This window comes from Xyrauchen texanus, chromosome 27, assembly GCF_025860055.1.
Source record: "Xyrauchen texanus isolate HMW12.3.18 chromosome 27, RBS_HiC_50CHRs, whole genome shotgun sequence".
Lineage (NCBI taxonomy): Eukaryota > Metazoa > Chordata > Actinopteri > Cypriniformes > Catostomidae > Xyrauchen > Xyrauchen texanus.
This window is the reverse complement of record NC_068302.1, coordinates 39,190,576-39,215,608: the sequence shown is the minus strand read 5'-3', so window position 1 is coordinate 39,215,608 and position 25,033 is coordinate 39,190,576. Positions and strand designations below refer to the sequence as shown.

Below are 25,033 nucleotides of genomic sequence, written 5' to 3'. Positions count from 1 at the left end.
ACTGGTCGTCTAATGGTTAGACAGAGACCTGGAGAAGCCTTCAAGCCACAGTGTCTCACACCCACTGTGGGGGTGCTAATATATATATATATTTGAATATATATAGCAACAAAATGATAATATACTCTATATTAAACTATAAGATGCATTAACCAATGATCTGTTATGAATGATATAAATAATATTTGAGTGTGTGTGTGTATATTTATTTTTTTACCTTGAATCATATGTTTGAAAACTTTTTTTAATTAATGATGAAGTTGTGAAATTTATGATGAAATTATACAATGTTATATATATAAATATATATATAGAGAGAGAGAGAGAGAGAGAGAGAGAGAGAGACAGAGAGACAGAGAGAGAGAGAGACAGAGAGAGAGAAAGAGACCAACTGATCTGAACCAAATAGTCAAAATATTGATATATAATGACAAAATAATGATTTGACACACAGTTTTCTTCTCTGTTTTAAGATTTCTGTCACATGACAACACAATGTCTACCTGCATGTCGGATGCACCAAATTAGTTGTTCAAATATGAATCATATTTTAAAAATTAAATAGTTTCACTGCATTTAAAAAATAATAATAACAAACGGTTATTCAGCACATCTCATGCAAACATGTATTTCTTTCCAGATGTACAGCTTTTAATGACACCATGTCTCAGGAGGTTTGCATCACATGACATGTTTTACTTTAACCCCCAGAAAAAAATATCAAAATGACTTTGAACTCAGTAATTGAAAACATGTTTATAAATAGAAGAGCTGTGTTCAAGTAATTGTTTTGTGTGAATTGAATTTGAAATTTATTTTTGAATAATTTATTAGAAATGGACAAAAAAAAATATTAAATTTTTGGATGCATTAACCAATTATCTGTATATATATATATATATATATGCATAACAGATAATATATATATATATATATATATATATATATATATATATATATATATATATTTAAATGATCGACTTTAATATATTGTATACATGAATACCTATTTAATATATTTTTAATTTAGTATAGTATCTGCATTTCAGGTTATATTTAAAAATGTACATGAAGTTAACATAAGCATTGTATATTGTTTGTTAGTTACTTTTTTTTAGTTATAAAAAATTAAAAATTATAAAAGTGTTACCAAAACGTATAATCATTAACGTAAACTAACCAAAGAATCAAACTCTGACTCTGGATTTGACGTCGGGTTGCGTAACGGCGTGTGACGTCAGAGCGGTCGCAAGACTTAAGTCGCGTCGCGGCCTTCAGCAGTTCATGAACCGCAGCTACACGCGGACGCACGCGACGATGGTGCTCAGCGTCAGAAGAGAGAGTTCAATAGAAACCGCGTCTACCAGGAACTTCTGAATCAACGGAGAACTGAATGTGACTGATACGTGAACACAGCGAGGATTTGAAACATTGTTGTTACGTTGTTTTAACATTGTAGTAGCATTGCAATATCTTCAGACGTCAACTAGCACCGTGGATCTGCTGTTATTACCCTAACAACCCCCTTCAGCTGAGTCCGGGGGTAATGTTGTCCGTTCTCTCGTACGGTAGACTGGTGGCCCGAGCGGTCATCGGCGGACTCTCTCAAACCGACAGCCGCGATTACAGCCTCGTGTCCGCCAGCTGCGGCTTCGGGAAGGATTTTCGTAGGGGTATCTTAAAGAAAGGGATGTGTTATGGAGACGATGCCTGCTTTATAGCCCGACACAGGTCTGCTGATGTGTTAGGTAAGTGATCTACTAACAGGCGAAGGCAATCGCGAATAATTAAAGGCTGTTAGTGTTACATCCGATAGAAAGTTGCATGGAAATTACTACAAGAACGGGTTTTGTTTTGTATCGTATAGAATCGCTTGTGACGTCACAACCCTCGCAAACGATTGGCCTGTAGGTGCACCAACAGAACACTTTACAATCATCACCCATGCGGATTTTAGAGTTTGTGTAATGCAACTTTAACAGCACTAATTCTATGCATTATTACTACAGCGTCATATATACCGTATGTGCCATTAATGAACGGTATTATGTTTTATTATGTTAAAAGCAGGCACGTTATCAGTCGGTTGAGGTGTTTTGTTACATTGTGTAACGAGGACAGTGATGCATCAAACTATGTTCCACAATTCTGCGGGCTCAAAATTATATTTTGAGCACGCTAAAAAGTATTTTGAATGCAGTGTGGGTAGGAGAAAGAAATATTCACATTCAAATAAAGTTTATTCAAGCACAAAATAGATTTTCGATTGCTAAAAATGAATTTATCTTTGCAAGAAGATTGCTTTACAAAATTTCAAGATCGTGCAAAATAACTTTTTGTGCGCTCAAAATATCATCTTTCGGATGCAGAGTTTTTTTTGTGCGTTCAAAATATAATGTTGCACGTACAGAACATTTTTTGTGCATTTAAAATATAATCTTGTGCGTGCAGAAAAAATTTTGTGTGTTTAAAATATAATGTTGCGCGTTTAATATATAATCTTGCACGTGCAGGGAATTTTTTGTGCATTTAAAATAAAATCTTGCGCATGCAGAAAATGTTTTGTGTGTTCAAAATATAACCTTGCACGTGTAGATATTTTTTTGTGCGTTTAAAATATAATCTTGTGCATGCAGAAAATGTTTTGTGCGATTAAAATATAAACTTGCACATGCAGAAAATTTTAGGTGCGTTCAAAATATAATCTTGCACGTGAATTAATTTTTTTGGTGTGTTTAAAATATAACCTCGCGCATGCCGAAAATGTGTGCGTTCAAAATCTAATTTTACGCATGCATAACATTTTTGGTGTGTTCGAAATATAATCTTATGTGTGCAGAAATGTATTTTGCTTTTAAAATCTAATCTTGCACATGCAGAAAATGTTTTGTGCATTAAAAATATAATCTTGCACGTGCATACATTTTTTGTGCATTTAAAATATAATCTTGTGCATGCAGAATTTTTTTTTGTGCATTTAAAATATAATATTGCACATGCAGATAATTTTTTGTGTGTTAAAAATATAATCTTGCGCATGCAGAACATTTTTGGTGCGTTCAGAATCTAATCTTGCGTGTGGAGAAAATGTTTGGTGCATTCAAAATATAATCTTGCACGTGCAGAAAATTTGTGCATTCAAAATATAATCTTGCACGTGCAGAAAATTTGTGCATTCAAAATATAATCTTACGCGTGCAGAAAATCTTTTGAGTGTTCAAAATATTATTTACTTGCATTTGCCACCAAATTTCACGCTATTGACTAAAATGTATTTATTTGGCAACTGGCTGGTAAATGTTTAGATTTCATTCACCTGTGATTGTGTAGTATAGTGTATATAGTATATAGTGTAGATTGTGTAGTATACAGTATATAGTGTAGATTGTGTAGTATAGTGTATATAGTATATAGTGTAGATTGTGTAGTATAGTGTATATAGTATATAGTGTAGATTGTGTAGTATAGTGTATATAGTGTAGATTGTGTAGTATATAGTGTAGATTGTGTAGTATAGTGTATATAGTATATAGTGTAGATTGTGTAGTATATAGTGTAGATTGTGTAGTATAGTGTATATAGTATATAGTATATAGTGTAGATTGTGTAGTATAGTGTATATAGTATATAGTGTAGATTGTGTAGTATAGTGTATATAGTATATAGTGTAGTATATAGTATATAGTGTAGATTGTGTAGTATAGTGTATATAGTATATAGTGTAGTATATAGTATATAGTGTAGATTGTGTAGTATAGTGTATATAGTATATAGTGTAGATTGTGTAGTATAGTGTATATAGTGTAGATTGTGTAGTATATAGTGTAGATTGTGTAGTATAGTGTATATAGTATATAGTGTAGATTGTGTAGTATATAGTATATAGTGTAGATTGTGTAGTATAGTGTATATAGTATATAGTGTAGAGTGTGTAGTATTTAGTATATAGTGTAGATTGTGTAGTATTTAGTATATAGTGTAGATTGTGTAGTATTTAGTATATAGTGTAGATTGTGTAGTATAGTGTATATAGTATATAGTGTAGATTGTGTAGTATTTAGTATATAGTGTAGATTGTGTAGTATACAGTATATAGTGTAGATTGTGTAGTATAGTGTATATAGTATATAGTGTAGATTGTGTAGTATAGTGTATATAGTATATAGTGTAGATTGTGTAGTATTTAGTATATAGTGTAGATTGTGTAGTATAGTGTATATAGTATATAGTGTAGATTGTGTAGTATTTAGTATATAGTGTAGATTGTGTAGTATACAGTATATAGTGTAGATTGTGTAGTATAGTGTATATAGTATATAGTGTAGATTGTGTAGTATAGTGTATATAGTATATAGTGTAGAGTGTGTAGTATTTAGTATATAGTGTAGATTGTGTAGTATAGTGTATATAGTATATAGTGTAGATTGTGTAGTATTTAGTATATAGTGTAGATTGTGTAGTATACAGTATATAGTGTAGATTGTGTAGTATAGTGTATATAGTATATAGTGTAGATTGTGTAGTATAGTGTATATAGTATATAGTGTAGATTGTGTAGTATAGTGTATATAGTGTAGATTGTGTAGTATATAGTGTAGATTGTGTAGTATAGTGTATATAGTATATAGTGTAGATTGTGTAGTATATAGTGTAGATTGTGTAGTATAGTGTATATAGTATATAGTATATAGTGTAGATTGTGTAGTATAGTGTATATAGTATATAGTGTAGATTGTGTAGTATAGTGTATATAGTATATAGTGTAGTATATAGTATATAGTGTAGATTGTGTAGTATAGTGTATATAGTATATAGTGTAGTATATAGTATATAGTGTAGATTGTGTAGTATAGTGTATATAGTATATAGTGTAGATTGTGTAGTATAGTGTATATAGTGTAGATTGTGTAGTATATAGTGTAGATTGTGTAGTATAGTGTATATAGTATATAGTGTAGATTGTGTAGTATATAGTATATAGTGTAGATTGTGTAGTATAGTGTATATAGTATATAGTGTAGAGTGTGTAGTATTTAGTATATAGTGTAGATTGTGTAGTATAGTGTATATAGTATATAGTGTAGATTGTGTAGTATTTAGTATATAGTGTAGATTGTGTAGTATAGTGTATATAGTATATAGTGTAGATTGTGTAGTATAGTATACAGCAGAGAGATCATTTCACTGCATGTTGCGAGTAAAAGTTGTTTCTTGTGAGTCCAAAGAAGAGATCCACACGACCCATTTGTCATTGAATAATTTCTATTTTAATACCATTTCTGTCCTTTACAGTCAGTGTTTGATAAAAAAAATAAGAAAATAAACATTTAATTCTAATCATGCATAGCATGGATGAGGTAAAGCCATTCAAGCACTCATTTAGAGACGCTTTTTACAGAAATGCCAACACACTCTCACAGAGAAGTCGCCAGGATTCGTACAACTTTTCTAAATTTGGCTAATTCGTATGATATCGTGCGACTGCACTTGTTTGAATTCCTACGACTTTCACTACAGCCAATGACGTCAATCCGTCTAATACCCGACAATTACTTGCTTCTGTCACACACAGCAGCTTCCTATCATGCTTACACACTCTAAGTTTAAGGTTAAGTTTAGATAAGGGGTTTGGGTAAGGGCATAAAATGAATAAGTATTCATTTTAAACTCGTGCACAAAACTAAACTCTTAAGAAGTTTCTTGCAAACAGCTGCATAAAATTACTTCTAACCTAAGACATTCTGTTACGGTTATCAAGAATGCAGATTAGTTTCGACGTAACAGGAGACCCATCTTCTTGCAAATTCAACTGAAAAAATTTTACCAGGTCTAATAACACCTGGTGGACCAGACCTACTTGGACAGCAATTCAATGTGTCTTGCAGAAGTCAAATTAACCTGAGACTTAAATCCTCTTGGACAGCTAAAACATATGGGCCGGGACGGTCTGTTGTCTTTGCATTTGTAGTAAGAAGCAGGTACTGAGGCTTAACTTAACTTATGTCAACAAATCTAACTTTAGAAATCCCAGTAGTGCTTTTAGAGGCAAGAGGATGCAGGTCAATACAAGAGACTTGCCTTGTATGGTCAGAATGTAGGGTTCCTGCTCATTGTCTGTCACAAGGGAAGCTGGGGGGGCTATGTAGGAAAATTCTGTGTCTGTTAGGACTGATTTGGATAACGTCACAAGCTCGTTGGGGTGTAGGCCATATGCGTTTGCTTTAAAGATGCACAAATATGGAATTTCTAAGCCGATGTGATAACTGATAATTCACAGCTCCTTGTGGCTGATAACTGATACTTTTAAAAAGTTTTTAATCTTTAAACCTGGAACTGCTGGCTTATTCATTAAAAGCTACTCATTTGGAAAATGGGTGTCATTCAAAAGCTAGGAATTTGGACTTGACAATCTGACAAACTCTTAACTGCTGCTATTTAATGTTTTTTTCTGTTGTAACATGAACCGGAACTGTGCCTATATTACAAATGGCAATAAATGGGGCGGCTGTGACTCGGGTGGTACAGCAGGTCGGCCACTAATCGCAGGGTTGGCGGTTCGATTCCCGGCCCACACGACTTCACATGCCGAAGTGTCCTTGGGCAAGACACTGAACCCCAAGTTGCTCCCAATGGCAGGCTAGCGCCTTGGGAGCTAGTTCCACATTGGTGTATGAATGTATGTGTGTGAATGGGTGAATGAGAAAGCGCTTTGAATACCGTTAAGGTTAAAAAGGTGCTATATAAGTGCAGACCATTTACCAATACACTTAAATTGTATGTTGTCTATTTATATGACTTTATGCTAATCCTGATTATTCACTAACAGAGAGAGAATAATGAACTTCTAACAGCTGCAATAATGCATTAAACCAAAACGAGGCAATAAATTAACAGCATGTAACAACTTTAAACCACAAAATACACAATGCAAACTTTAATCTCTGTACTGTGTGTGCAGCGCTGGTTTGAGTGTGTTATGTTTGTGCACGCGTTGTCCAGATGCGCATCTCATATCACAGATGCTTGTTACAGCGCTCATCTGTGACAGTTTCATCGTATAACTTGTGAAATGTAAACACAATAATCAAATGGGAATAGGTAGCATACAGATCGAATAGTCAAAATAACTAGGTATGTCATAAACTATCAATCAATAATTGTTCGGCACGTGACTTTATAAATACTGTATGTAGCCTTGAAGAGGTTTCGATTCAAGCCTTCAAACCACAAGAAGACATACTGAAAAAATACATTGTGTTGGCAATATGAAAGATATACACAATATATCATCCAGTGATGGCTAGAGTAAATGAAAGTTGTCCTTTAATAATGATTTGGGTTGAATTTAATGGGAAACTATCCGAGTTTTGAGCAGCCTCCGGAGACGGCAAGTGCCGGTTTGTCTGTGCCTTCGTATAAAACACGCCATGTCGCCCGCCATATTCATCCGGTATGCGACCCCCCTTTATTTTACCCTGCCGCTCACACTTTACCGAAGTTGTGTTGAGAAATACATTTGAAGAGATAAAGACAATTGTGCAACGAGCAGCCTTATTTATACCTTTTAAAATGCGAGGACAATCTGGAAAATTGTCTCACCGTGTAACAATTGTTTTTTTTTCTTTTTTGTTCCTGGTTAGTAAGTGTTATTTCCTAATTGCTTATGCCTCAAAAGTATCGAAAATGGCAAGAATTCCCCACAAACTTTGCTTTTGTGACCAGAACACTGATATTTTGAAATGTACCAATTTTCCAGAACATTCCAGATAGATTCAGTACTGAGTAAACTTGGAGTATCTTCTAGAACATTCTAGAACTTTCCAGTAGTCTAAATACTGGGACCTTTAGCCCACCAGTTCAGTTTAGTTCCAGCTGCTTAAGTAGTTACATATCAAGACCTTGCTGGACGCCTTGATGTATGATGAATATGGCTGGGAGCTCCTAGGCGGTTTTACCAAGTTTCCTTGTTATCTTTGCCTTTGGGACAGCAGGGACACCAAGGCGCAGTACCACAGGCAGGACTGGCCACATCAGACCGAGTTCTCTGTGGGGAGGAACAACGTCAAGTGGGAGCCACTGCTAGACCCCCGGAAGGTGCTGATGCCACCACTGCACATCAAATTGGGCCTTATGAAACAGTTTGTCATAGCTGTAGTTAAGGAGTCGGCAGCCTTCATGTACCTTCAAGACTTTTTCCCTAAGCTGTCTGAGGTCAAAGGTCAAAGCCGGTGACTTCATCGGACCACAGATAAAGAAGATCCTGGAGTGCAATTAATTCCCCAAGAAGCTCACTAGTAAGGAAAAAGCGGCTTAGTCGCAGTGGTTCGGGGCTTCCTGGGCAATCACAAGGCCGAAAACTATGTGGAGCTGGTTGAGACTCTGGTGAAGAACTAAGGCACAGTGGGCTATAGGATGTCCCTTAAAGTCCATATCCTTGATACTCATCTTGATAAATTCAAGGAGAATATGGGAGCGTACACGGAGGAGCAAGGCGAGCACTTCCATCAGGATATACTGGACTTTGAACGCCGCTACCAAGGACAGTATAATGGGAACATGATGGGAGACTACATTTGGGGGCTGATTCGTCAAAGTGATTTATAGAATAATTGTGCCTTGCACCCTGTCTACCGGCTGGTCATCCCCGCTTTGCTCGACCTGGGAGGAGACAGGAGGGGAGACTTTTTTTTTTTTTTACATTTGAGGGAAAGGCCAACACAGAGCGACAGATAGAGAAAACATCTCACTCACCGGTTCTCTGATGAGCCGTTGCATGGTCCTCAATCACTCCTTTACCCTCTCAGCCGGACAGCAGCTACTCCTCCCCAGGCGGACCGGAGTCAAACCTCTGACCCCCTGTGGACAGAACGCCCTTCTGCATTGCTGGCAACCCGTAGGGTCGCTTCCCTTCTCCCCTCATGGATGGCGGTCTTCTCTCAAACCCTTCGCGTTTCTGGGGGATGGTAGGGCACTCCTCCACCCCTGGCAGAGGCTCAATCATGCCAGACGGTCGGGGAGTCCATTCCCCACTCGCCCCGTGGATGACGGCCGTTCACCGCGTACGGGCAGTCGGGCTACTCCGGATGGCAGCGGCGCTCCCCTGGGGGCACGGCAGTATCGAGGACTCTGCAATGGGCATCCCTCCTCCTTCCCGGGTTTCAGCACCAGTGTAAGGGGGTTAAAGGGAAATAAGGAGGCGAGAACCGGCTTAATAATATAAATAATATTTTAATGATCAACTGAACCAAAAACACACAAACATAACAGCACACAGGGCAGCTGCCTGTAATTCTCTCTCTCCCGAACTGTCGACGCCGGTCGCCTTTATCCCTCACGCCCATCAGGCTGATTGAGGACCAGGCGTGCGTTGTTCCAGCCCGGCCCCGCCCTCCTCCGCTCTACACAGGGCAATAATTATATTTAGATTTTCCCAGTTATTGGCCAATAATACTGTATATCAACTGCCGATATATCATGCATCACTTTTTATTAAATTAAATCAGTCTAATGGAACTGGCCTTCTCATCATGTATGTTTGTTCAACAACTATAGGTGTGGCTGATGGAGTGGGTGGTTGGCGTGACTATGGAGTCGACCCGTCTCAGTTCTCTGGAACCCTCATGAGGACGTGTGAACGACTGGTCAAAGATGGACGATTTGTTCCAAGCCACCCTGTGGGAATCCTCACCACCAGCTACTATGAGCTACTTCAGAACAAAGTACCACTGTTAGGTAAGCACATTCAGTGCCAGTTTACTTTGTTAACATCAGCAAAATAAAAGGCAGTTTTATTACCCCTTTTAAACCTTCAAAAAATATATATTGATATACATTTAAATCAATACTATCAATAGATAAGAATATTATAGTCTGCCTTCAAGTCTCCAGAAATTGTGGTATAGAGAGCAAATGAGAATATTGCAGCAATAGAGTTCAAAAGTGACTGTCCACTACCATAAAGCATTGCAAATAACATAACGTAAAGAATAAATCTATCTACACTGTCAATCAACTTTGCAGCGCCACATTTTCACCTGCGAAAACTGTTTATATAAGTTTGAATATTTTGTAAAACACTTCTTATTATATGTTTAATGGGAGACGTTAAGTGCACAGTCTTGTATGTTTGTCTTATTCTGATTTACAAATATTTATTTGTTTTTAATGAATTGATGATGTCATTATCATTGAGTTTCGTTTAAGGCCTGGAACTGTTATTGAAGATGTTTTTTGAAATGCCGAATGGCAAGAACCATCTTGTAGCTTGTGTGCTATTATGCTCCGGCTTGGTCTAAATTAGGCACACATAAGAATTGGAGTCTGTTCCAACTCTCTGCAGACTGTGTTGTAACTATCGCTTTAGGCTAACGTTTCCGCCAAAGGTGTTCTGTGCAATAGTGGCTTGCTTTCTTCTGCATGCACCAACATGTGGGACATTACACACAATAAGCCGTAAAATAGTTTAATGGATATTATGTTCCAGGACATTCTGTGTCATTTCAAGAGTAAAGGTTTCATTTTTCCTGACTTGGGAGGGAAATGTTTTTTGGGAAGGGCTCTGGCTCACTTTTCCCAGGATGAGATCAATGCTTTAACTGAAGTGTGATGGACAGAAATGAGTCATTGTACAGGATCTGAACTCAAAAACAACCCTAATGAGTCACGGACAAAAGTGTACTAGGCCACAAGTTTGGATTTTGTACAAAATCTGCACAGATACAAAGCTAAACGACATTTGTAGTGTTTTGGATTTTTCAAAGGAATGTTCTGGGCTCAATACTAGTTAAGCTCTAATAAACACATCTTTGACATGTTATCATTTATCACAGGGAGTAATTTTTCTTTGTCCATCGGTTTTTAAAAACAAGCAAAATGGGGACCTGGGTAGCTCAGCGAGTATTTGCGCTGAGGGTAGAGTCACATGGGGTAACCACCCCTGGTGTCTTGAGTTCGAATCCAGGTTGTGCTGAGTGACTCCAGCGAGGTCTCCTAAGCAACCAAAATGGCCCGGTTGCTAGGGAGGATAGAATCGCATGGGGTAACCTCCTTGTGGTTGCGATTAGAGGTTCTCGCTCTCAATGGGGCATGTGGTGAGTTGTGTGTGGATCGCGGGAGTAGCATGAGCCTCCACATGCTGCGAGTCTTCGTGGTGGGGGAACATCCCTGGTGTCATGAGTTCGAATCCAGGGTGTGCTGAGTGACTCCAGTGAGGTCTCCTAAGCAACCAAAATGGCCTGGATGCTAGGGAGGGTAGAGTCACATGGGGTAACCTGGGGTAACACCCCTGGTGTCATGAGTTCGAATCCAGGGTGTGCTGAGTGACTCCAGCCAGGTTTCCTAAGCAGCCAAAATGGCCCGGTTGCTAGGGAGGGAAGAATCGCATGGGGTAACCTCCTTGTGGTCGCGATTAGTGGTTCTCGCTCTCAATGGGGCGTGTGGTGAGTTGTGTGTGGATCGCGGGAGTAGCATGAGCCTCCACATGCTGTGAGTCTCCACGGTGTCATGCACAACAAGCCACGTGATAAGATGCGCGGATTGACGTTCTCAGAAGCGGAGACAACTGAGACTCGGCCTCTGCCACCCAGATTGAGGCGAGTAACCGCACCACCACGAGGACCTGCTAAGTAGTGGGAATTGGGCATTCCAAATTGGGAGAAAAGTGGATAAAATCAAATAAACAAATAAATAAAAAACGTGTTTACAATAATGGACTTGAAATGAAACGTCGATGAGGCGAGGTTGTAACTGGATGTTAAAATACACACTTTTTGAAATCTAGTCATAAGACCCAAACATTATACATGTTAACATGAGACCGGTGTCATATAATTGCTAAACGTTTCCATGCAAAGTTAGATCCAATGCATCTCCTGTCATTACCAAGTAAAGCTGGGAAACCCAGTAACTTGCACATGATATGTGCAAAGATACCAGAAAAAAACGGTTTACAAATTGACTGTTGGCAATGCATAACTATAAGTTCATCAGCCTAGAAAAATAGTTCCAACACTTAAAGGATGATTAGACAATTTGACAGATCAAATAATGCATTTTTGTACAGAAAAATAAATATAAGCTATTGAACAAAAATATGAGCTGCTTTTAAAACCGTCTTGAATGCCTTGCCCTATTGACTACCATTGTAAGTGTATTTCTCCATTTTGAAGGTGAAAATCGAATAGAATGTCTTTGACGTCACTGATTAAACTGTCTTCAGGAAGCAGCACAGCGTGTATTGTGGTACTAGACCGGCAGAGTCATCAGCTACACACAGCAAACCTGGGAGACTCTGGCTTTCTGGTAGTTAGAAGAGGAGAGGTTGTTCACAGGTCTGACGAACAACAGCACTACTTCAACACCCCTTTCCAGCTCTCAATCGCCCCTCCAGAAGCAGAGGGCTCTGTTCTCAGTGACAGGTACGATTGTCTGTTGCGTTATTGGATTTTTCTTTGAATTTGTGATTATGCAACGCTGTGGTGTCCCTACCTAGATGTGAGTGAGACATAATCCTCTCGATGGGAATACAAGAGCATGATTAGTCCTCACACTGAGAGCCTTCTTATTAAATCGACTGGATTATCAGTCCCTGATGGGGAGAAATGAGTCATTCGACTCATGTGTGTGAAGACAGCAGTGTCTACTCCAAAGTTTAGTATACTAAACAATGTATGTTCTTCAATTCTGGGTGCTGCGTTGGTGAATTTCAGCAAAGTGGGAAAGTACACAAAATTACAAGCCCTACTTTTGTAACACCACCAACAATAAATTTCAAGTAAATTACTATCATACTTAACATTGCATGCTGTTTGCAATTGTATCATTTATTAAGCACAAGATGTTTTTGTGGCGATAGCTTTGTGCAATAAAAGGTTATAGTTATTTACCTTATAGTTACTGTATTTGAATTCAGCATTAATGCAGCATGTAGTTTGACTGTTTACAGTTGTGTTTATTGTAACTACAATGTAATTATTTATTTAACATTATTGTTTTTATAATATTGCTGTTGCCGGCATTACAGTAAACCACATGTTACCGTGATTTTACCATAGATAAGAAATATCGTTGTAAGCATTATGTACTGTGGCAAGATAAAGTATTTGAACCCTTTGGAATTGGCTGGTTTTCTGCATTAATTGGTCATAAAATGTGATCTCATCTTCATCAGTCACAAGTATAGACAAACACAATGTGCTCAAGCTAACAACAAACATCCCATTAAACATTCACAGTGCTGTGGAAAAAAACTGGTCGATCCTCCTATGGCAACAATAACCTCAGTCAAGCTTTTCCGATAGCTGCGGATTAGACCTGCACAACATTTATAAGGAATTGTGGACTATTCCTCCTTACAGTACTAATTCAGATCAGCCATATTCTTAGGATGTCTGGTGTGAATGGCTCTCTTGAGGTCATTCCACAGGATCTCTATTGGGTTAAGTTCTGGGCTCTGACTGGGACACTCCAAAAGGTGGATTTTCTTTTTTTGAAGCCATTCTGTAGTGGATTTACTTGGACCAGAGTCAAACCTCCGACCCTTCTGCATTCCCAGCGACCCGTGGGGACACTTCTCCACCCCTGACAGCGGCCCTACCACTCCAGGTGGTCGGGGAGTCGCTTCCCTTCTCCCCTCGTGAATGGCGGTCTTCTCTCAAACCCTTCACGTTTCTGGCAGAGGCTCAATCATTCCAGACGGTCAGGGACTCCATTCCCCACTCGCCCCGTAGATGACGGCCGGCTGTTAACAGTCATTGTCCTGCTGCATCACCCAACTTCTACTGAGTTTCAGCTGGCACACAGCAACCCTGACATTGTCCCATAATCACTGTTGGGAGGATGTTTTCATTTTGGTATACGGTGCCCTTTTACAGCATATCTAGTGCTGCATGTTTTCCCCAAAGAATTTAACTTTAGATTCATCAGTCCACAAAACATTTTCCCAGAAGCATTGTGGAGTGTCAAGGTGGTCTTTGGCAAACTTCAGGCGCTCATCCATGTTTTTTTGGAAAGCAGCTGCTTCCTTCATGGTGTCCTGCCATGGACACCATGCCTGTTAAATGTTTTCTGTATAGTTGACTCATGAACAGAGATGTTAACCAGTTCCAATGATTCCTTCAATCTGTAGCTGTCACTCTAGGTTTCTTTTTTACTTCATTTAGCATTCTGCGGGGTGCCCTTTGAGTCATCTTGTCTGGACGGCCACTTCTAGGGAGAGTAGCCACAGTACTAAATGGTCTCCATTAATAGACAGTTTGTGTAACCGTTCGCAGATGAAAATCGAAGCTCTTCGAGATTACTTTGTAACACTTTCCAGCTCCTACGATCAAGAATGGTTTCTTTGCATAAAGCTGGAAAGCTCTACAAGAAGTCTTCTTAGATCTCTTTATTGCGAGGCATGGTCCACGTCAGCAGATGCGTCTTGTGAATAGCAAACTCAAAAATGTTTGGTGCTTTTTATAAGTCAAAGTAGCTGTAACCCACACCTACAATCTCGTTTCATTAATTGCATGCCAGGTCTGCAAACTCCTGACTCTAATTAGCTTTTGTTGACATCATTAGCCTTGGGATTCACATACATTTTCCAACCTACAATGTAAATGTTTCAATGATGTAATCAATATGTACATGAACAAACAATACATTTGTGTTATAGTTAAAACAGATTGTGGTTGTTCATTACTGTATCTCAGATGATCAAACCAGATTTTAAGACAAATTTATACATAGATGCAGGTAATTCCAAAGTGTTCACAAACCTTTCTTGCCACTGTAAAACTGAGCCATATGTGGCTTTTTGCTTTATTTTGATTTTCATGACTTGAAAATGTAAGCTTTATAGACGTTTAAATGCACCAGTTGAATGGTCGAAGGCGTGTTCTGCGTCTTGTCTGTTGTGATTTTGCCAAACATGTGGCATGGCTGCCAAGCAAGTGAAAACAACCTTACCATGGCCTCTGTATATCTTGACATTGTTGGTTTTCTCTTTAAAGTTGAGCTAGTGGAATAATTATATGGGGGCAGTGGTGGCTCAGTGGTTGAGGCTCAGGGTTACTGACCAGAAGGTCGGGGGTTCAAGCCCCAGCACAACCAAGATGCCACTGTTGGGCCCTTGAGCAAGGCACTTAACTCCAGGTTGCTTCGGGGGGATTGTCCCTGTAATAAGTGCACTGTAAGTCGCTTTGGATAAAAGCGTCTGCCAAATGCATAAATGTATAAATGTCTAATTACCTGGAGGCCAGATATTCTGTAATTTGAGGGTGAAGGATCTTTAATATGCTTCTACTTTAATACTGCTTCCACTTCTTAAGTTCTCTGAATTTTCATTCAAGTATCATGTTTAAACCAAATGACCTGGGGCTGGCTAGGCTGGCAATGATGGAAGGAATGGCGGCCAGTGTATTCAGTGGGCATAGCATCTGCTGCAGACTTCCTGGAACAAAACAGAACATGATGCTTCAAAGCTGATCCATATATTTCCTCTACTTTAAGCTGTAATTTGGTTCAAGCCATATAAGCTTCTAGGCTTCAATTGCTCTCAACTTATACTCCTAAATATGGTCAGCAAACGGCAATGTTTATATAAGAGCTCCAAACTGATTTAAACTTGGAAAGCGCAGAATGTGCTGTTATATAAACGGTTCTGATGGATCATTGTGTTCCTAAAATGGCCTAAAGATATGGCTTCAATCTCAGTAAGACTTGGAAGTTGAATGTTTAGGTTTTGTCAGATGTCAAACCCGGAATATTGCACTTTTACTGTTGAAGGTTAACTTGTATTTGAAGTGATTGCTTTGATTCTTTCCCCACAGCCCTGAAGCTGCCGATAGTTCGTCCTTCGATGTCCAGTTGGGTGACATCATACTCACGGCTACAGATGGTCTCTTTGACAACATGCCAGATTATATGATCTTACAAGAACTTAAAAAGCTCAAGGTACGAGAATGTCTATAAACAACACCTCCAGAATTCTGTTTTCCAGCAACTCTAATGTGAATTGTTTTCCGTTCCTAGAATGCCAACTATGAAAGCATCCAACAAACGGCCAAGAGTATTGCCGAACAGGCCCACGTCCTAGCATACGACCCCAATTATATGTCCCCTTTTGCACAGTTCGCCTGCGATAATGGCTTGAATGTCCGAGGTAAGTCGTACTAATGCGATATACATACTTATTTTAAAAGTTGACTAAATAGGTCATTAAATATAACCGTTTCTTTTCTTTATTAACTTCTTTTTACAATATTATGAGAGATCCGTTCATGCCAGCGGTCATCAATGCATTTCTTCTCCCCTAACTAACCACAGAGGGTTGTAGATATCCTGTGAATTTCTAGTTTCGACATTCGCCTGAAAACCTTCCCTTTTGTTTTCTTTTCAAAGGAGGAAAGCCAGATGACATCACCGTTCTGCTGTCAATTGTAGCAGAGTACACAGACTAATGCTTACAAGGGCTGCAAAATGCATCTCTTGTCTCAGTCACTGGACTGGCGGCTGTTTCCTGCTGGCAGGATTGAAGTCTGCGTGAGTTTTTTGTCTCTGGTAGAGACTTGGACCCCCACATCTAACCCTTGTGCTCTTTGGTCTTACCGTACTAGACCGCACAAATGACCTTGTCTCCTCTTGTGAATGGACTAAGTAAAAGTCCACCTTAAACATCTTGATATGGACTGCTACTTTTTCATTTCTTGTTGGCTAACGTTTAATGGCACAACTTTTAGTGTGCTTCACAAGGGCTTTGTTTGAACGCTGCTCCAGTATGTCTGTAAGAATTGAACATCCTCCTGTCGTCCAGAAATAATTGAGGTGGTGCTATGTATGTGGTTGAGAAAAACTGACACGTAGCCAAAAAATGATCCAGAAATCAGGGGAAAGTGAACCAGAATGGAATAAAAATCTGATTATGGATAAGCGTCCCAAAAAAGGACGTTTCCGCATCAGGAAGCGTCATTAAGATGGCAGCGTCATGCCAATTTTAGAACGCTTTGCTCTGGGGAGTCTTGGGTGTATAACTTTACAGAAGGCCAAGGGAGATGCCCTCAAGTTACATTTCTCTTGCGATGGCACATTTTGCCGGTTTACTTTCCATTTATTATCCATATTATCAAAGTTAATGATAAACCATAGAGATGCCTTCCTGTAAGATATTGATGAACTGATGAAAGAAGCTTTTGGAGCTTGAGGAGAACAATTATTCATTACCGAATAAAGGGTCGATGGCATATAAATAGATTTTGAGGTCCAGGGCACATTATCTTTGCTTGGGGAGACATTTCAAAAAGAAAATCCCTTCTTATTTATTAAAAAAACTCCCCATTTGAGTTTAATGTAATTACAAGCAATGCAAGTGATTGTGAGATGTGTTGAGATCCTTGCGTAAAACCACTTTTAAAAGTTTCACATGATTGTGTGTGTATGAGTGTGTGTGTGTGTGTGTGTGTATGAGTGTGTGTGTATGAGTGTGTGTGTGTGTGTATGAGTGTGTGTGTGGGTGGGTTTGGGTGGTTTACAAAGACATTTTCTAAGATTAGAAACTGGTAATTATGAGGGTATTATGCTGTAAATTTGGTTTATGAGGACATTTCTAGTGTCCCCTTAATTCAAATCACTTAAAAACATATTAAATGATGTTTAATTGAAAATGTAAAAATGCATAAAGTTTTTGTGAGGGTTAGAGGACAGAATCTATAGTTCGTACGGTATAAAAATCATTATGTCTATGGAGGATAATGATAGCTGCACCAACATTGTGTGTGTGTGTGTGTGTGTGTGTGTGTGTGTGTGTGTGTGTGTGTGTGTGTGTGTGTGTGTGTGTGTGTGAGAGAGAGAGAGAGGTATATCAATGAGTTGTAGATATTTAGAAAACTGGCTGTATATTTATGTATGACATTATGCATTTGAAAAGGTGTATGCTGTTACACATCAGATGTATATGAGAGCATATTTAAAGATTGTGTGAATTCTGTTAAAAACACGTTTTTTTTTTGTAAACTTTCATTTTAAATATCCCTCAAGGTGTTTACACGCAAGGCTAATATAATGCTAGCATCTGTGAATGCATTCAGTTGGTATATGATGATCACCTGATCTAATAAAGTTATATTTTTATAACTTCTGTATGTAGCTTTTTTACTAATTTAGTCAAATTAATGTTCCTCGGATGAAACACTGAGTGTCTATGTTTTTGAGTTAATATTAAAGGAATAGTTATCAGTTAAAATGTTTTGGTAATTACAATGAGGTTCTATTTGTTAACATTAGTTAAAGTATTAGTATGTTACTTTTTCTGTGTAAAAATACCTTCTTCTATCCCAGCTTAATTTGTAGAGACAACTATAAGTAAGGTTAATGTTCTCAAAAACCGTAATCACTGTGTTTCTGTGGCGCTATGAAAATTGGCACTATGAGAGACCTGCTTAGACCCGCCCCAACAAAAGAGAGAGTGGATCCACTCTCTCTCTCCCTCTCGACATTTGGCGTCCCTTTTAAATGTCTCTCTCCGTATCACTACAACAAGACACAGGTGTTAAGAGATAATTACAAACCAGGTGACAAGCCTTACCACTCTCTCTCTCCCGCAGACCGGCACACAACCACGCCCCCCATGCCACAGTATCCTAAAATAATTAGAATTGTTAATTTTTATTTATTTATTTTACACCATTTATCAATCTTGGTTAATGATTAAGTTTTACCATGTTGTTGGATACTTTGAATCGCCTTTTAGCTGACAAATTGATTTTAGTAGTTGTATTTTAGAAGTACAAAAATTACATGTATTCTTAAAGCAGTAGTTCACCCAAAAATGAAAATGCTCTCATCATTTACTCACCCTCATGCCATCCCAGGTGTGTTTGACTTTCTTTCTTTGAAGAAACACATTTGAAGAAAAATAAAAATATATCTTAGCTCAGTAGGTCCTTAAAATCCAAGTGGATGGTGATTAAACCTTTGAAGCTCCAAAACGAACAGTCGTTATAAATGTCATCCATACGACTCCAGAAGTTAAATTAGTGTCTTCTAAAGCGGAAGATCACTTTTGGTGTGAAAAAAATATCAATAATTAAATACTTTGTCACTATAAGTCATCATTTCCTGTCAGCACCAGTATGTGCATTCTCAAAAGGGTGGAGTTCACATGGTCTCTCGTGTGATGTATTCGCATTGGGATGTTATGGATGTAATCCCACGTTTTTCTCTCTGATGGGACGTCCTGGATGAGTGCACAAACGCACCACTGTGCGTAATCAACAATTACAGATCTAAACCAAAATCAAAGCGTTCCTCCTACTCACCTGTAAACAGCGCTGCTCTTCCGGGTGTGTCGCACGTGCGTCTGTTCTCGCTTGAACATGCCAACGTGATTACGTCACATGCGCATACTGATGCTGACCAGAAGCGATGACTTATAGTTAAAAAGTACTTAATAATTGTTTCGCTTTAGAAGACATTCATTTAACTTCTGGAGTCGTAAGGAAGACGTCTATGCCGACTGTCTGTTCATTTTGGAGCTTCAAAGGTTTGCTCACCATCCACTCGCATTTTAAGGACCTACTGAGCTACGATATTCCTCTATTTTTCTTCAAATGTGTTCTGCTGAAGAATGAAAGTCGTACACATCTGGGATGGCATGAGGGTGAGTAAATAATGAGAGAATTTTCATTTTGGGGGGAACTATCCCTTTAATGAGTTCATAAAAACGTTGTGTATATAATTACAAAAGAATTGGAAATATGTTCTTTAAAAATAGTTTCAGATTAAATATAGCATGTTACTTGGCAGGATACTGCTGACAATCCTCGACAATACATTACTAGTGCTGTTTCAATTATGTAACTATTTTAATCACCCTGCTGAATTAACCCAATTACACTGTCGGATGAATCTGTAAGGCCACCTGCAGAAAGCAGTCTTCCCTTTCTAAATGCTCATGCTGAGCAATTTAAATACAGTCCTGCTTACTTGTTCTGTGATTTACAGCGAAGTGTGTTAAAATACTGTCTCCTATCCCAGCTCCATAATGTAGAGGCAGCATGGCCAGCCTGGCTCAACCAATGGCATGAGTTTGAGATAAGACTATCTCTATGAATGACCAATTGCAGACAGGGAGTGTTTGGGGAAAACTTGTTTGCAAATATACTAATATATATATATATATATATATATATAAAATAAGTGTTTTAATGCAATTCTGTTTGGTGACACTAGTGGTGCAGAAATAACACACTTCAACTTTAAGGCTTTAATATGTACATTTCTGGCTAATCTTTCATGCCTCAGTACAATGTACAACTATTATGTTTTCCTGGTCTGTAACGTTTGTGGTTTTCCTCCAATTTATGCTCAATTGATTTATACATTTTTTGCAAAAGGCAGGAGATCCTCAAATATCATGCACGTTAACACATCGGTAAGTGGTTGGAGATTATATTTATTTGTCTGCATCAAAAGAATAATTAAAAAAATGGTAGTAATGGTAGTGACCTGGAAACCATGAGCATTAGCTAATTGAATTGCAATTGATTGTTCTGTTCCATTAAGAGCTCATTTGACAAAATACTACAAATAGTGCTAAATTAAGTTATTATGTTATGCAGTTAATGGTTATTTAGCTTTTAAAGGGGAAGGAGTGAGAAAATGATATTCAACACAATGCAACCAATTCACTTTATACATAATAACAGCCTCTCTGCTATGATTTGATTAGCTTTCATTGTCAAAATTCTTCAAAATCTGGCATTTTTATAGTCAAGTGAAACCCACGGCTCTCTCTGGATAATGTAGCGAGAAATGTGTACAATCCCAGTAATTACTGCAGTCTTATATAATAATTGGTTCCAGATATTTGAGTGCCGAACGGCATTTTAAAGCACTGAGTCAAAGCTTCCTTTGAGTCATCGGTGGCCACATGGAACAAGGAGTTCTCAATCCCTGACAATGTTTTTGATTTGGGGTTGCTTATCTCTTTGGTGAGCGCACTTGACTGAACTGTGTGTTTAGGTACACATTCCACAGTCCTGTAACAGAATGTGAAACCTGCCCCGTTTGGCCTCTCCTCTGCTTCCCTTGAACTTTACTCTTGATTAATAGTAAATACCTCATATACCGCTAAGAGCCTTTTAACACACGGAAATGTACAGTATATTGAACCATGCACTTGCATTTATTTATGTACGGAACTGAAACTAAATCAAAACATTAGCTTACAAACAGTGTGAAATATTTATTTGAATATTAATAAATATTAAGGTTATAAGGATTACAGTCTAGCAATGGCATTGGCAGCTATGACTAAGGAACAGTTTTCATTTGTAGATGTATTCGTATAAATACATGTATTAAGATGTTTAACATTTCACAGCAGAAAGCAATTTTGTTGACTTTCAGTACATCACGCAATAACATCCATGTTACCTGCATTAGGTAATCTTGTCCTGTTCCTCCTCACTTCCTCCGTCCTGCCACGGGCGTACACCAGACAGGGTAAATCCACAGTATCACCATTGCTTTTGTCACTAAATACATTCCCAAAGAGCAAGGAGCAGAACTGAAATGAGATACAAAAGGTATTTGAGTCTCTTGCCACAACAATTCCCCATATTAGCACTTGTGCTCCATTTCATGATTATTTCTTAATTGCAAAAATCTGAAGAAAATGTCACAAAACTGTAGCTATCCTTGACTTTAGCCCCAATATAGCTCAACAACTGTGTTATGACAGTAAAATACTTTTTTTAAGACAACATATGAAACTTGCAAGACACAACTACATCGAGATCAAAGTTTAAAGGAATATTCTGGGTTCAATATAAGTGAAGCTCAATCAACAGCATTTGTGGCATAATGTATGAAAGCACTTACATTAAATCTTCTGTTAAAACTTGTGTATTATTTGAGCTGTAAAATTGTATAAATCATCATTTTAGGGTTTATTGACATTACCTTCTCATGGCAACAAAGTTGTAAAATTGGCTGTAACTTTACAGACAAGTTTAGTATGATTTTATTGCACTAAAATCATGTAAACATGCATATTGTTTACGTCCTATAATAATATAATAATAATAATACGTTTATTTAGGCTACGTCTAAGAGATGTGAGCGTGGAAAGAGAGTGTGGGGTCAACGATAATGCCAAGATTACGAACAATAGCGGAGGGTCTGACCAGGACATCATTAACATCGACCAACTGATCAGGGAGACGTCAGTACATCAGTACATCAGTTTTATCAGTGTTGAGTTTTAGAAAGTTACTGATCATCGATGAGTTGATATCTTTAATATATTCAGAGAGGGAACTTGTGGGGAATGGGGCAGTGTGCTTAGAGCTTTTGTTATAAAGTCGAGTGTCATAAGCATAGCAGTGAAAGTTGAAGCCATGATGGTAAATAATGTGACCTAGAAGAAGCATATAGGTGATGAAGAGCAAAGGACCAAGTACAGAACCCTGGGGGACACCTTGAGAAACAGGAACAGAATTTGATTTATACTGATGTAAAGAAATGCAGTGTTGGTGGCCAGAGAGGTAAGAGTTTAGTATGATTTTATTGCACTAAAATCATGTAAACACACATATTGTTTACGTCCTATAATATAATAATAATAATAATAATAATACGTTTATTTAGGCTACGTCTACATTAATCCGGATACATTTTAAAACTGCGTTTTCATTTCAAACCACTCTCCATCCACACTAACGTTTTCAAGCATTTTCCAAAAGTTGCTCGTCCACACTAAAACATATGAAAATGCTTAAATCGTGTCACTGCATTGCATGTACGGTCTGAAATGCAATTGTCCTCGTGTTCCCTCGCCAGACACGAATTCCGAGTAAACTTCCCTTCGCCTTTGAAGGAATGCAATGTGAAAGTTGTACAAAGTGACATTTATTTTTTAACAACGCTATCAAAGTGAGTATCTGGCACAACAGCGCCGCTATAACACGGGCCGCCATCTTGATTGTTTTGGTTGGATAGATCACATGACTAAAAATGCGTCATCGTTTTCCAAAGCATCCATTTTCACAGTCCGCACTACAACGCGAAAACGGCGTTTTCAAATGTATCACTTTGGAGTGCGTTTTCACGGACAGAAACGCCATCTCAGTGTGGACGGAAGGCCAAAACGAAGAGAAAAAGACGCGTTTTCAAACCGTGGAGATACAGCATGTGTGGAGGCTTCACGCAATTCTTCACGCTATTCTCCAGAGCGAGAACCACATTATAGTGACCATGAGGAGGTTACCCCCAGGGGTGTAAAGAAACAAATTACAAATACTCATGTTACTGTAATTAACTACTTTTTCCCAGGAATTGTACTTTTTTAAGTAGTTAAATTTTTTTATACTTTTACTTGAGTACAGTTAAGTGCTGTAACTGTACTTTTACTGCGCTATTTTCCCCACCGTCTGAGTTCGCTACTTCCCTGTCCTGATTTTATTTTTATCCATCAACAAGATTGGCTAGGGAGAGTCTCTCCTGTCAAATCACACATAAAAAACTTGAATGGCAGCTGCAGATCTGGTGCCAACTGTTATGGATGCTTCAAGCAGTTTACACCTGAACTTCACATCACAGCAGCATCCCTTTTATTTTTTGGAATCAGATTCATGTAGTGTTTATCATAGATAAGTGATGTATTTTAAAAGGTGGCATACAGTGTTCATTATAACTGGGCATAGGTTTTGCAATTCGGTACTCAATACTCACTACTCATGAGTACTTTTAAATGAGCTACTCTTTTACTCTTACTTGAGTAGTTTTTAGGACAGCTACTTTTACTCTACTCACACTACTTTTTTGGGGAAGTAACAGTACTTCTACTTGAGTATGTTTTTTCAGTACTCTTTCCACCCCTGGTTACCCCATGTGACTCTACCCTCCCTAGCAACCGGGCCAATTTGGTTGCTTAGGAGACCTGGCTGGCGTCGCTCAGCACGCCCTGGATTCGACCTCGTGACTCCAGAGGAGTATTTACTCACCGAGATACCCAGGCCCCATATCTTCTGATTTTTAACTTCTTTATTCCTTCAAATCAACCTCTAATTGAATCATTCGAAAATGTCTATGGAGAAAATTAATGGGAAAAACCATTCCGGAACCATTTCATGCACTTACATGCAGTATCATGCAGTGACACACTGGCATAGTGATTGATATATGTCATCATGAAACAGAGACCCTCCCCTCCAAATGTGATCACAAGTGGTCACAGGAGACACATTTAAACAGCGATGCGTCTCACCTGACCATATGTGATCGGATCACCCGAGGTGGAAACGGGGTCTAAAACTCCAAAGATGTGAGATGCTCCAAAAGCATCCGTTTGATGCATGAGTACAACAGCGCAGAGGAAGGTAGGCCAAAAATAGATTGATGTTTATTAATATGGAAATAAAGCAAACATTATTTTGACTTTTAAAGCCTTTTTGTATTGGCTGAATGCTTGTATGTTGCCACAGTTTGTATCTGATGTAATGTATTTAAATGATCTGAATTATAATATTTTTTTTATAATTTTATATTTATAATGACTTTAAATATTATATATTTGGGGGCCTTTCTCAGCAAATATTGATAAGCAATTAATTACGATTATTTCAATGTGTTAATCGGCACATTAACACCTGCTGGCCAGGTGAAAACCTGGCCAGCAGGAGCCATCTCTGCTCTTCAGGACTGCTTTGAGTGTACTGACTGGCACATGTTCAGGGAGGCTGCAACATATGGCGATTCTACCAACTTGGAGGAATACACAGCATCAGTGACCAGCTACATCAGCAAGTGCATTGATGATGTCACTTTCTCCAAGATCATCACCACACGCTCCAACCAGAAGCCGTGGATGACTGCGGAGGTGCGCACGCTGCTGAGGTCCCGAGACTCCGCCTTCAGAGCAGGCGATAAGGCAGCCCTAAGAACAGCTAGGGCCAAACTGTCCCGGGCAATCAGAGAGGCAAAGCGCGCACACGCCCAGAGAATCCACAGTCACTTCCAGGACAGCGGTGACACGCGGCGCATGTGGCAGGGCATC

General features: G+C 38.5%; 1 protein-coding gene and 1 long non-coding RNA gene across 2 annotated transcripts; one reads left to right on the top strand and one right to left on the bottom strand.

Annotated features, from left to right (window-relative positions):
* Window positions 1–1,269: 1,269 nt before the first annotated feature.
* Window positions 1,270–18,236, top strand: LOC127621335 (protein phosphatase PTC7 homolog). Its single transcript, XM_052094895.1, has 6 exons — window positions 1,270–1,748; window positions 9,553–9,732; window positions 12,218–12,416; window positions 15,810–15,933; window positions 16,012–16,141; window positions 16,381–18,236. The coding sequence occupies exons 1-6, from the start codon at window positions 1,547–1,549 to the stop codon at window positions 16,437–16,439; spliced, it is 894 nt and encodes a 297-aa protein (XP_051950855.1). The 5' UTR covers window positions 1,270–1,546; the 3' UTR covers window positions 16,440–18,236.
* On the bottom strand, window positions 9,655–25,033 carry LOC127621350 (uncharacterized). Its single transcript, XR_007967845.1, has 3 exons — window positions 21,412–25,033; window positions 15,352–15,430; window positions 9,655–9,704 (listed from the first exon to the last, which is right to left on the bottom strand). It is a non-coding gene; the product is annotated as an uncharacterized LOC127621350 (long non-coding RNA).